This window comes from Ambystoma mexicanum, chromosome 10, assembly GCF_040938575.1.
Source record: "Ambystoma mexicanum isolate Mex_15411 chromosome 10, UKY_AmexF1_1, whole genome shotgun sequence".
NCBI classification, from domain to species: Eukaryota; Metazoa; Chordata; class Amphibia; order Caudata; family Ambystomatidae; genus Ambystoma; species Ambystoma mexicanum.
Window position 1 is genome coordinate 1509839706 of NC_090932.1, and position 14729 is coordinate 1509854434.

The 14729-nt window shown below is 44.3% G+C and overlaps 1 protein-coding gene across 3 annotated transcripts in view; it reads right to left on the minus strand.

Annotated features, from left to right (window-relative positions):
* The window catches only part of RILPL2 (Rab interacting lysosomal protein like 2), a 132379-nt gene that overhangs the window by 54303 nt on the left and 63347 nt on the right, over positions 1 to 14729 (minus strand). For all 3 annotated transcript variants that reach the window (XM_069619674.1, XM_069619676.1, XM_069619675.1), the window contains exon 3: positions 13009 to 13122. In XM_069619674.1, the coding sequence (XP_069475775.1) occupies positions 13009 to 13122 (114 nt within the window). The remainder of the gene's footprint in view (positions 1 to 13008; positions 13123 to 14729) is intronic.

Sequence of the window (14729 nt, forward strand, 5' to 3'; positions counted from 1 at the left end):
ATATCAGACCTTAGGAGATCTACCAACTGGCTTTCAGCTAAAGACAAAATCCTCCTCAAAACAGCCTCCCTTACACACAAATGCCTCAACCATGCAGCCCCGCAATACCTTATAGACAGATTCACCAGACAAACAGCCTCTCGCCCCTTACGAAAAGCTAACTCTAACCTTTTGTTAGTACCCAGATTTAAATTGACTAAATCTGGCGGGAGTAGCTTCGCTGTTAAAGCGGCACAACTGTGGAACACCCTTCCAACTGCTCTAAGGGAAGATCTCCATTACCAGCAATTCAGATCCAATCTGATCCAATGACTAAAAAATCATGATGCCTAACTTCGCCCTACTGTCATTTGGGATCTCATGTATATTTTGTATATTTGCTCTGCTCTATTTATCTGTCACATCTGCATTCTTGTAAACTCACTGTACATACTTCTGTGATTTTTTGACACTACATGTCTACAGCATTGTAACCGTAGCTGTACCCCTGTTTATTTGTAACATGTAACCTAAGTTGAACAACCCTCTTTCTGCCTTTGCGCCCGAATACCCTTGGGTCTGGTGCGCAATATAAATAAACAAACAAACAGTGTTGTAATTTAGTAATGCTATGAGATGTTTGTGCCAAATGTATTGGTGTTAGTGCTGAATGTGCAGGTTTGATGATTTACATGCAATTTGGGAGGCAGAAGTTGTATGTGTGCAGAGTATGTTGTTGGGCGCTATACCTGGGAGATGCATTTAAGCACAATTTGCCCCGTTTTTAGATATGGATTGCACATGATGAATTTGAGAAATAATGAAGTATTTCTTTATGAGCATGCATTAATTACTGATGATGCGCAGGATTTTGGAAGCAGATGGAAGCTTTCTTAAATGATGATGTTTCGCTTTTTTTTTGCATTTTTTAAAAATGAAGTTGAAGTATAGACTACAGTAAATTGAGCAAATATCCACAGAGTTTTGTAGATTATAAAATTGTGCAGGGATGTTCTGAATATGGAGACTATGTATATGATGAGTTCATTTGAGAATCACTTTTGATGTTTTAACGTGATGTGCGCCCCCAGCATGGTGACTGATCACCACCATGGCTGTTGGTGCAACACATCCCCATTTTAGGAAATGTAAATGTTTATTTGCGCATTTGTGTGTTGTGAAGTTGTGTTGTGTGGACAGTGAGTTAGAGTTGGCGTCTGTGAGCGCAATAGTGTAGTCGTTGTGAGAGTGTATGACGCAAGGGTGCGCACAAGTGGTAGTATGTTGTGTAGCAGTTGTGTATGTGTGAGTGGTAGCACGTGTGTGTAGAGGTTGTGTACGTGTGAGATGTAGCACGCTTGTGGTTGTGTACGTGTGAGAGGTAGCATGTGTTTGGAGTTGCATGCTTGTTGGTGGGGTGGTTCCACACTCTGGCCAGGTGTGTTTGCTGTAGTATTGGAAAACCTTTCGAAGAAACCCCATATTATTGAGGAAATTGGACACCAGGGTAAGGGGCCTGTAATGTAGCTTGGAGATTGTTGAACGCGGTAGTGCGTGTGAGTGTTGGGGCAAGGGGCCCATGGTAGATGTTTGTGTGTTTTAGGTAACCGTACATGTTCTCCAGTTGTTGAGGTTGGTGTCCTCTAGGAGTAAGGTTTAGACTTCTAGTAGTTGTTCTGTAGTGCCAGGCGGTGCAGGGTAGGTGGAAGTATAGTAGTTTAGCATGGCAGTTGATTTTGAGTTGTTAATTTGTTTTGGAGTGGCACACAGATTTTAGGCCAGTGTTGTTTTTTTTTTTGGGTGAAGTTGTGGTCATCGCGGACCAGTTGAACCACACACTGGCAGGTGTTACTGATGATTAATCTATTTTTACAAGAATCTAATTCGGTTATTGTTGGAAAGTTCGGGATTGCACTACACATTTTTACCATCTTTTGTGTGCGTCTGAACTGTGTTGCAAATTTTTAGTTATGGATTTCACTACAGTTTCCATTCTTGTGGTGTTTATTTTGACAGCTCTGCAAAGTTTTTCACTGTGCATAGCCCACGCACCACAACTTTCCTTTTTGTGGTTGCGGTTTTGTGATCTTTGTATTGTGAGTCATTTGGCTATATTTTTCATTCTTTTCCATGGTTTTTCTTGAGGGACAAGGGATGAGGCATTCGTTCGGTTGGTTGCATTGGTTGATTGTGAGTATTTGGGTGCGTTGTATTTAGTGATGTTGGCGTGCTTAGGACATTGGTTGGCCATTGCAATAGTTTGCAAGTTTGAGGCTACGTTGTTTTGGTAGGTGCATTTGCCCCATTGTTGGGCGTGGTTGGTGCTCAGGTGTGGCAGACCGGTGGCCAGGGGTGGCAGTCCTGGCGGAAGGAGTTTAGGAACGTTTTAGTGTGTAGTTCGGTTTCATTGTTCTGTGTGGCAAGGTACGTGCTTGGTGGTGGCAGCACGAGACCCCGGCGTGGCAGGCCGGGATAGAAGGAGTTACGGTTGGCTATGATTGTTAGTCCTAGCACGTTTGTGGGTGTGCTCTGTTTCTTGTGCTTGTTTTTAATGTGGGAGATGTATTGTAGCTTGAGTGATCTGTGTTATGCCTGAGTGAATGAAGGGCCTCATGGAATGGTGAGGTGGAGCATGGAGTGTTGGAGGCTTGGGAGCTCCACAGAGTGACGGTTGGGACTTGGAGTATGGCAGGGAACCAGGACAGATGCTTGTGACCTTCTCTCCTACCTTCATAACTGCATCTATGTAAGCAAGTAATAAAGCATCTTCTGTTTCTACTTACCTGGGTCAGCCTGGTTCCTGCTCCATGTCATCACTGGTCCAGGCACATCTTGCAGGAGGCAAGATACTACAAATCTCCCTTTCTCAAATCCAATGACCCCTGCGTATATGGTAAATCCAATAGGAACTCAAACCCATCTGCACTAGGACACTACATCTCCCAGAATCCCTATTTTCCAGTTGCGTACCCAAATACTCCCAGTCATTCTTCTCCATGTACATCTGATTATTATTTCCCGAACTCCCCACAAACCCCCTTATTCATCTCACAAACTTTACAAATCTCACCTTCCCGAGTTGTCCAACCACCCCACCCCCCCCCTTTTCTACACAAATACTTTCTCACACTGTGACAGACAACAGACTAACACCAAAGCCGTTCATCTGACATGTCCCAAAACAAGGGTCAGGCAGAGCCAGGCTATTGCCCATAACCACACACACCTGACTGCCCTTTCTCTTCCCCAAAGGGATAAAAGGCAGAGATTTCACTTTGAGCAAGGCTGAACGCACAAGGAAGCAGCTATTCCGGACCAGCAGTTCAAACGGAGGAGAAAGGCAGCAAGACCTGAAAGGACGATGAGGAGGGAATTGTCCTTGCTCTTTTCAACTCAGACCTGCAAATTCTCCAAAAGGGGAATTACAAGACCGGGAAGTACAGCTGGCGTGTGGTGTGATAGGTGTCAAAGGTACAAGGGGCCCTCCCGTGCTGATAGCCAAGGCAGGGAGAAGCGCTTGCCTCTGTGGTGCCGTCCTTGACTCCACAGTCAAGAAACTCTACCAAGATCAGCACAGCCGGTGAGTCAGAGAGGACTGATAGTAAACCGAACTGCGATGGGCCCAAGGTTGCAAGCAGCAACATTGTTTGAACAAAGAACTTGTGTATTTGAACTTTAAAGAAACCCCAGTAAAGGTCCAGATACAGAGTGGTCCGGCGCCATGTGAGTGCTTGTTCGAAGGACTCTGGCTAGAACCTTTTGTTGAAACTACAAGAACCAAGAGGCCTTAGGGGAGGCAGGCGTGAAGTGCCAAGGTGGTCATATGAGGGTCAAGCAACACCCCTTGTACAGTCGAAAGTCTTTGACACATTGAGGAAACAAGGTGAACTGTGTTACCGGGGGCACATGTGAACCAGACTGCGGGATGCCTACGAATTAGGGTGACCAGTGACACAGCCAAGAACATTGTGTTAACAGAGCTGTATGAAGCCTGGCTGGGGGCTGAGACCCAGACTTAGGTAAAGGGAATACCCTAAGGGGTCTAAAAGGACTGTCCTGTGAACTGTGGCAAGTGTGAACCCGATGGAGGGATGCCGTGGGAAGGGAACCCTGCATTATGATGAAGCAAAGTGAACTGTGTATTTGGCAAAATGCAAACCCGGCTGAGGGATGCCTGAAAATTGGGGTGAACAGTGATACACCCATGAACATTGTGTCGACAACAGTGAACCCGGCTGAGGGATGTCCACAGTGAATGGTTGTTTAAAAAGACATTAAGACTCTTGAATGTTACAAGTTGCTGAGATTTTGAATGAAAGGCCGTAGTGAACCCGACTGAGGGACGCCCATGTTGCAAAAAGGATCAGAGCCCTGTGGAGGGGATCCAAGGGTGAAGAGAAATCACCAGATGTGAAGATGACAAAGGAATTTTTGTTTGTTGTTTATGGCACATCAGGTCCTCTGAGGGGAGCGACTTTGTGCGAAAGAGACTTGGCCACAGAAGGTCCTGATATTTTGGAAACTAACTGTAAGCTTGTGCTGGTGAAGCCCAGGAGTGTATTGTGCTCAAGAGTACCGCCTTGTCCTGTGCTAAAAACGTGGGGAAGAGAGACCCCAGCTTTACCATCCTGACTTATCATTTTGAGAACACTTCTTTCTTTTCTTGTGAACATTATCACACACTATTTTGTAGTATAGCGGTAAGGATTGGCAATAGGTGTTTTAGTATAGGCCCTTTTTATTTGACTAAGATACCACTAGAACTGTTATTATTTCATGGTCGTAGCTTGTTCCCATCTTAGATTTAGGTTTAGATTAGGCATTTATCTCACCTATTATACAGTTTAATAAACACCCTTGAACTGTGATCACTTGTGTCTGTTTTTACTGTTGCCAACTATGAGGGCATAAATATTTCTCCTAGATATGCGATAGCAACTGAGTGTAGCAAGGGAGCCCACACCAATCAAGGGCATTCGGGGGAGGGTCCTAGCCCCGGGACATTTTTTAAAACAAATCGGTTAAAATGTTGCACTTTAGAGCATACTTTAAAAATAAAATTGGATAAAAAGCCTAACAGTCTGCAGTTGGTGCTGGGGTGGTCCGGGGGGCAGACATGCTATTTTATACTGGACATCTATGATAGATGTCAAGTAAAAATATACCATCCGTGTCCCCTGGGCTCCACAGCACCTCAGAAGGAGAGCTGATTTTGGCAGGTGGGTAGGTGGATTGTGCAGCAAAGGCATGCCTTTGTTGTACAATTCCCCCTACCCACCTGCCAAAATCAGCAGGAGCTCCCCCTCACACATACAGACACCAGTTCCCCAGCCAGCCTTCCCAATAATCTATGCAAAGCAAAACGTCCCCTGCCTTGCTTGCATGGCTCATTGAGCATGTGCAGCTGGAGAACTGAACTATCAAAGGGAAACTGGGTTTCTCTTTGACAGTTCAGCCAAGCAGCTGACGGAGCGCTCAGTGTTCCACTGGGCTGGCTCCTCCATAATGGGTAAGGGGCCGCTGGGTCGATGCCCCCTCGCCCATTATTGACGAGCTTCTCCTGCCCAGGGTTCCCCACTGCCCCGCTCCTCCCTAAACCTCTCCCTGCATAGTCCCTGGGCTCCCCCTAGCCCACACCATGCATAGTCCCAAGCCCCCAGACCCTCTCCAAAACTACCCCAGGGCTCCCCCACCTACTTCAAAAACAATCCCAGGGCCCCACATGCTCCAAGAACAACCCTAGGGCTCCCCACTTGCTCGAAAAACAACCTGAGGGCTTTCCGACCCGCTACAAAAATAACCCTAGGCCCGCCCAGCAGCTACAAAAATAAACCATGGGCTCCCCCACCTGCTTCAAAAACAACCCAAAACACCCTACACCCTTTCCACAAACAACTCCAGGGCCCGCCTCCTTGCTTTGTATAATCCCGGACCCGTTTCATTCATGCAACTGGATTCAAACACCCTGGAAGCGCGCTCTCTGGAAAGGGATAAAGAGCGTGCTTCCAGGGTGACTATTTCCTGGGTCAGCCACTTCCACTGACACTGAGCCTGGCCCCCTGTCACTGAGCATGTGCGACGGGGTCATGGCAGGATGGGATATGCAAAAATGTGCATGTCATGTCCCATCCCGCGCCAGCTTTTCTTTCCCCCCTTCTAAACCCCTGCCCCCCCTTTTTTTTTTAAATGTTTGTTGTTTCAGGCTGGGGTCCCGCGCTCCTCCCTCCCCCCGGGAATGAGGCCACGCCCCACATTTTGAATACCTCTGCACTAGAGGGCTGCAGTCTTTAACGTTCCTCCATTGTTGTTTCCATTCAAGCTCTCAAACTGCTGTAGGAACAATATGGCGCTCTACGTGTAGAACCGTCTTCCACCCAGCATGTTTTCCGTCTTTTGGGATTTCCAGGCTTGTCGTACTTCTTTCTGTGCATCAATTTTGTTGTCGACACTAATAATCTAGGTAGCCCGATGTTATATCACGACACTGTCTTTAATCAAAACCCATGCAAAAGAATGCATTAACAAGAACAAGAACAGATCTTCTAATGCACAAAACTAGTAAAACAACAACACTGGAGAAAATAAGATTTATCACAACATACAACAGCAACAATAAAATACTTACCAATATTCTTTAAAAGAATTGGAACATACTCCAAACAGACAGTGACTTAGAACAACTGTTAGACCCACAACCAAGTCTAACCTTTCGTAGAGCCAAATATTTCTAAAATATACTCAGCCCATCTCATTTTGTTTGTAAGAAGAAAACCAACAATGCAACACAAATGATGTGGCTCAAACCTCCAACAATAGGAAACCATAAGTGTGGCACCTGCAGCCAATGCACATTTTCAGACAATGCCAGAACCACCATCACACTGCCCAATGGACATATCAAAAAATAAATACAACAGTTCATTAATTGCAATAGCAAAGATGTAGTCTACGCAATTCAATATATCTGTTTGAAATACTATATTGGGAGCACCATACGAAATCTAAAAATAAGGATCAGTGAACATATCAGATCTATCCAGAATCAAGAATCACAAACACCACTGGCTCATCACTATCAGGCCAACCATTCACAAAAAGATATTGGTAAACTCAAATGTTTTGGAATTGATAAAATCAAACTCCCACCAAGAGGAGGCAACATAGAAAAATGTTGGAAGAAAAAGAAGCATTTTGGATTTGCCTTATGGACACTTGTTATACCGGACTCAACAAGGATCAGGAGATGCACCATTTCCTGTAAACATAATTTTCAAAATATTACCATTGGGCATTGTCCTCAATAGGAAAAACCGCCAAATACTTAGACGGGGAAACACGTGTTGAGGAACCTAAAAATGCAAGGAGCCTAAAATGCAAAGAACTTTTGAAGTGACAAAGCAAATGAACAGACCATAAATCGGCAATCCAAAACCAAAGGAAATTCCACAAACCAACTGGGGAACCTCCAAAACAGTGAATGTTTTGTGGATGCAGGACAGCAGAATGGAAAATAACCTATAAAAAGAATATCATTACACAAACCAACTGAACGAAAATTGTTGCAGTGACTGTTTTTGTGAATGAAGGACACTAAAAGCAATGTAATCAGCTTTAAGTAATAAGCAAAAATAACATGATTAACACCAGAAAGGACAAATAAAGGCGCAAATATTCATATAATACAGTATTCTTCTTTATTGTTCTGTCTTTAATCGTAGCCTACTCACCTATTACTTACTTTGCAGTTGCTGACATATCTGGTTGGCTTTCATTAGTCCCCATTCACAGGAGTTCTGTTGCTCCCTGGTCTAAAGAATATGCTGCAACTATAGGGAATTTGCCTGCATTACTAGGTGTCCTGGATTGTCACCATCAGGTCTGCAGGCCTTTCTTCATTCCCTCACAGCGCTCCAAGCAACCGCTTCACTTCAAGGCACTGGAGATCTTTTGTGAATGGCTGTTCCTGTACCTTCAAAGCACCATTCCTCTTGGCATCCTTCCAGGGTCGTATCTAGATTCCTTCTATTTTCTATCCTATGGGCCCTGCCTCGCGAGGACCTCCAACACCCCATCTTTCCCTCACAGAATGTGCTCACTGTGTCATCACTAGATGTGGGCCTTTTCTTATGCGCCCTCCCTCCCCTTATTGCTTGCGTGCGCCAGAATGATCCATTGGGGTTCTTGCAGGTTTGGCACTCTGACACACTACTGTCAAAAGCCACGTTTCGCCAGCCCCAGCTGTGGAAGTCTCTGGCCCATAGCAAGGCCATGCATTACAATCAGTGCTTTAAGTGGGGTAAGAAACTGGGAGGCTCATTTGGGGTGTGGTATGCATGATGGGCATGGTCTAAGACCTGATGGGCGTGGCCTAAAGATGAAGATGTAAAAATGGTCTGGCCTACATAACTAAGTGCATATCGCAACACAGTATAGTGTAACTCAAAATAACCACAAGGACTCTTTGGTGCGCTCCAAATAATAGATTTATCTTCTTAAGTTTTGTATTCAAAGTCATACATCCCTTATGGTTCAATCTGGTAGTTACATTTGATATGTATTCCAATCATACATAATATTCAAACATTTCTTCAATTATCTTGATTTTAACCAACTTTGTTTTCCATTTGATTCAATATTTATTCTCAGACTGAATCTTTCAGTGTGTGCATTGTTGTCTTTTTCTTTTCTCCCTCTTATCTCCCTCATATGGTATATTTTGAATAATATGTTGAGGATGATTACTCCTGGCATGCAGGATGCTGTTTCCTGATGTTGGTTTGGTAAACAGTGTGGATTGTATTTTGTTGTTGTCTATATACAGTTCCAAGTCTAAAAAGGGAATTTTGTCAGTGCTTTCTTCCATTGTTAATTCATTGGTATTTAGGAATAAATGATAATTCCTTTAGAGATTTTTGATTTCCTCTCTAGATTACAAGGACGTTGTCTATATATCGCCCCCAGAATACAACGTTGTTCAATTCAAAACTCCCCATATAAAGGTTTGCATAAAAAGGGGCAAATTGTGCACCCATTGCAGTACCTTGGTGCTGTTTGTATATGGTATTGTTGAATAAGATGTTATTGTTCAATACAAAATTTAACATTTCAAGAATCATGTTGTTTTCATCCAAACAAGAAATTGATCTTGCTTTTAGAAAATAGTTGACTGTTTCCATTCCTTTTAGATGTAAAATACTTGTATATAGTGCAGTGACATCGAAAGTGACCAGTCTGAAATCATCTTCCCAATCTATATATTCCAGCTGTTATATATGCTTTGTATCTTGTACGTATGATGCCAGGTTGGCTGCTAAAGGTTGTAGATGTCTTGTCTATTTATACTGATATTGATTCACTCACTGATCCAATTCCATTAATGATTGGTCTACTGGGTGGTATTTTGTTGTATTTCTTATGTATTTTGGGGAGAAAATATATAGTTGCAAGTACGGGATGTTTGTTTCTTACATAGTCATACTCATCATCCGTTAGCAAACCATTCTCATGCCAGTGTGTGCTCATGTTGTTCCAATCTTCTATGATGCGAGGCAAGGGGTTCACAGTATAGTATAACAAATAAAAGCTCAAGGTCATAAAGCCCGGCGTGTGACGAGAAGAAGCTGGGATCAACAGAGGACAGCTGCGAACAACGTAAGGAAGGAAAAGGCTGGGAGTCAGGGGAGGGCAGCATGGTTAGCGAGTCTAAAGAGACTGGCTGGGGGACGCCAGACAGGGAAACATGGGTTGGTGCGGGGAGTGCCCAGCTCATTCGGAATGCAAGCTTGCAATGTTAGCTCCAGTCGGTGAACTGAACATGCTACCCCTCCCCCAAGGGTCCCCTACCATCCCATCGAATACGCAATCAAATTACTTGTTTACATTCACCATCAACATCTCCCTCACCAACAGTGCTGGAAATGGAAACTATTGATTGGGAATCTGACCCCATAACTGCGCAGTGGTGTGCGGGTGGATTGCTCCCACTACACCCCACATCCCCCACAATAAACATTCGCCTCTGAGGAGATTAATCATTACCACCTGGAAAATAATCCAAGGTAGAGGCATTTACCCCAATGGTTCTGCACACCATCTCAATCTTAGAAACTGTATTTCAATATTTCCTGCAGGGTAAAACCCTAATGAGTGATTTCACAAGCATTGTGATTAGACCTTAACTTTGTCTTGTGGGTAAGTGCCTTGCCCTTGTACCCAACTACCTAGCTTGGAATCCCTGTTTAAAGCAGTCTAAGCACTGAACCAATGGAAAGGGAGCACATGGATTTTTCTGGATCCTAGATCAGGACAGACATGTTTACCATATTGCAAATCCGGAAAAATCCATCCCAGTTCCAGAACTGCTTATGGATCAAGGTGGGAAAGTACTGGCTATCAAAACACTGCAAATAAAACACTAGTAGGAACAGAGCAAGGTCAGTGAGAGCTATGAGAAGCGCCTATGCATTCTTCCACCCATACATGTATATATATGCCATCTGTGTATTTGTCTATATGCTGCTAGTCTTTCTGAGTCTGCAGTTCTGCTTCTCTCTCCCCATCGGTTTCTTTAGTTCTGTTGACCTCTCTACTCTCCCTTCCTCTCCCTAGTTTGTTGTTACTCCATCTCTGTCTACCCTCCTCCTCTACTCCCCTTTTTCTTTGTAGTTCTGTCTGCTAGCCTCTCTCTCACTCTCCCTCTTTTATGACGTACTTAATACTGGTGACCAGTTTCTAAACATGAGCCCGGGATTCGAACCTGTGTTGCTATGCGTTGTCTTGCTTCCAAGACAAACGTGTTGCCCCCGAGCTATCCCCCTGGCCTTTCCTTCTCTTTGTACTCGTCTGCCAGCCACTTTTTATTCTCATTCATATTCTCACTCTCTCTCACTCTCACTCTCACTCTCTCCTAGTCTCTATGTCTCTGGTTCTCTCCCTCTCTCTGTAGCTCAGACTGACATCATCCCTGCCTGCCTGTAATAGACACAGCTTGCAGGACTCGCCAGTTGAGATTTCGTGTGCAAATGCGAGTGAGACCACAAGGAGAAGCAGGCCCATAGAGACGACCTTGATGATGCGGTCAGTGTGGCGCTCCAGGCGGTAGAGCAGGGCGTCCGTGAGCATGTACTCTGCTGCAGTGCTGGTGATCGACATGGCAGTGGCATTCGTGGGAGGGGGAACAGGATTCCACAAACCCCCTCCCACTACACCAGGAGGGTCTCTTGGCCTCTCACGAGGATGCGGGGCTAGGAAGTCCTGTGCACTCAGCCCGGGATGCCCCACAAAAGTGACATCCCCAGGGGGAAGGGGCACCTAAAAGATACAGGATTCCACAAACTGACAAACTCCCTCCCAATCTACAGCACGAGGAAGTTAGTTTGGCGACTGATGCATTTCCGGCTGCAGATGTGACTGACAGAAGGGCCAGCCAGCCACAGCAACTTGCAAACTGCTGTGGCTGGCTGGCACTTCTGTCAGTCACAGCTGCCTGACTTGATCATGGCGGGCACATCTCCCGTCACGGCTACGGCCGTGGCAGGATAATGTGCCCCGTCAGGCGTGTGGGGGCTGAGCGGCACCGGCAGGGCCCCAGTTCAGCCCCACTTTCTGGAGACTGCTGGGGCCTGGCCCACTTAAAGCACGGATTACAATTCCACTCTTCACCTCAATAATCCCTGAAGCAATGGGGGTAATGGGAGAAGCTCAGCAGGCCTCTTTGCTCCTCCTACCTCGAAGGCGATTCTACAATTCATTGGGGTCTGTCACCTCATTGTACTTTACACCACACAGTCTTTCCCTGGCCCAGGTTATCGCTCCTCCTTACTATTTGCGGAGTAGGGTAGGGAAAAAGGTCCCACGGGGATTCATCACTTTTGTATCATAATCATTATTTGCAAGGGGATGGCTTAAGCCAGGACAGCGGTTCTCCAATCCAATGCTCAGCTCACCACCAGCAAGATTGAAGCCTGGGCAACCAGCACACGCACCGGTCCTCTACTCATCGGTTGCCTGTGCGTCTGCCATTTTTATGCACAATGTGTAGGGCTTTTAGAGTTACGTTAATTCTTTCGCACATCCGGGAGGCCTACATGACACGCATCCAAGTCACGTGAGAGGCCATGCTTCACACTTCCATAGTCCTCTGTCTCATTAGAGTGTTGCACCATTGTCCCCAACTTCATCTATGCAATCCTGGGTGTGCCGTGGCGGAAGTGCGCCTCTTATAGCAGCGGGAAATGGGGTAATCGCTCTTATTTTTAATCAAGGGAAATCACAGGGTGAGCACATAATTCAGGCAGCCATATTTCCTGCACCCGCGAGTGGTCAGAGATTATTTTTAAAGCTTCACTAGTTTTAAAAGTCTATCAATGGGAACTACGGAATATGGCGAAATGAAGATTGGGGAAATATGGTGCTACTCCACGAAGAAATGTATGGACACATTCTGGGGGATTAAACTCTATGTTACTATCAAAACGGAAATTAAAAAGCAAGTTGCATCCAGGGTTCGGAGTTCAACTTGCAAAATCATGGACAAAAGGTCTGGCAGGTTGCGGCTTCTGACAACAAAATTTTACAAATACACCTAGAAGGTGTATACAAATGAATACTATTCATACAATTTTCACAATGAAAATATGTATGAAGATTATGTATTACTCAATATACAACTATAGGACATTTGCACAATGAAGACATACAATTGTTTTGTATGTATTTAAATTTTCATGTGTGACTTCAAACATATATCAGACCTTTAAGTGTAAAGCTATACGCAATGGATGAAATTTGTTTTTAATCAATAGATTTGTCTTCAACCTTTTTGGTTTTTCCTTAAGTTTTCTATGTCAGACCAGTTGGTCTATTTGCACTATAGTTTTTGTGTACCATAAACCCTGATAAAACTATTTAACTAAAAGTAACAGCTAATAGAATCGTGGTTGTAATAATATTTGAATGCAGATTTCATTGTTCAGAAGTTGGAAAATCGTAGCATAGCTGAGCTGGAAAAAAAAACAAGTTGGTACTTACAAGCGTTTTACAATAGACTTTTCTTCTTTGCTTTCGTTTGAAGTTGGAGCTTTGGCAGCAGGTAATTCCTCTTCCATTATTTCAAACTGGCCTTCGTGGGGAGTAATAAGGCCACTGGGACAAAACAAGAATAACATTAGAAAGCACACAGGAAATCGTTTAACGCAAAAGTGGATGACTGTGATATTGGCTGACAGGCTGTTGTTACTGGCAATTTGCTTTTTGCTAGATAGCGCGAACGAGATGTGGTCTAGCGGTTGTTTATTTTGGAACCTGGCAATCAGGGTGCAAATCCCTGTGCAGCCAACGCAATGGAATTCAAACATCTCTCTAAGCACTGCTAAGTGCAAACTAGATGGCAATAGGGTCTATCTAGTATTGTCCAAATTACAGGTTCCCACCCACTCCATTCCCCAATCACATCCTGCTGTCTGTAATCTCACTGGATCCCAGAGTGCCATATTGTTCTACGTACAACACCCCATGTTCAAGATGTTTCAGCTACGATAAAATCGGTCTTTAAAGTGCTGCACTCCTCTTTGGGGCTAGGTCGGCACTCACTGTAGAAGAGTAAAGTGCCTGGTCCTGACCAGAGGGCCATCCTGAACTTCACAAGTTTTAATTCCGTAACGGCTGACTCAACTCTTCATCCAAGGTTAAAAACTTGAAAAAGATAAACAAACGTAGCAGCTTTCATTGCAGTGCTTAGAAACTGGAGAATCTGGCATGCAGCTCTATAAAGCAGATATTATTATTATTAATAATAATGCAAATCTCAATTCCTACTGGGGATTTGTTCCCTCAGCATTTTGCAAGTGATCCCTAGTATTGCAGATGGAAACTGAGAAATGAAGCCACTGGACTGCAAGCTCCGTATCAGGCGATTTATTCATGCGCTTATCAATGATTGGCGATACCAGAACAGCATGACAACTCTGTGGCAGATGGGGCAAAGTCTGCAGGCGCCTGGCACAGGTGTGCCAGATGGTTCCGTGTGTTTTTATCCCTCATTTTTTCATCCCTAAAAGGTTTCATTTTTTAAATTTGGCACAATTTTGAAATTCAGTGCAAAAACCGGGTGTTGCCGCCCGCAGCTTCATTAGCCCCACCCCAACCCCAAAAAATCATTATCCCCTTTGCCAAACCTACCATCTGTACCTCGTTTTTTTTTTTTTGTTTTAAACAATTCTATATTGTAGTTGAATTCCTTGGCGATTAATATCCTGCCTATACTTGCCATAGATCTCCATGGGTCGGCTACTAATGTTGAGAAAGGAAGAAACTGCATACTACCTTCATTAGGCATAAGTCACTATTACTCTCAGGTTATGCTGATAGAGGCTTAGCCTCTGACTCCCAGCAAGGCCGATGCTCCTAGAGCCTCATGTGTCTCTGAAAGCCCCTAGAACGTTGAGGGGGTCTGGGAACAATAAAAAACACCTAGATCATGACAAGTGTTGGAAACCATAGGGCAGGTGCTACAATTAAATCCGTTCTTAAGAATGGCCAAAAAGAAGATATATAAAGTGGAGAACTTCCAGTCAATATCCGCCATGGCCAGCATTAGCAAGGCTTCTGCTATATAGCAAGAATGCATATGAAAAGGATGAAACTGATGTGACCTATTAAAATGGAAACTGACAATATTTATTAACTTCCTAAAGAATGCTCCATGACGATACAGAGGAGCAGAAACATGATGATGGGACAATGTATAATTA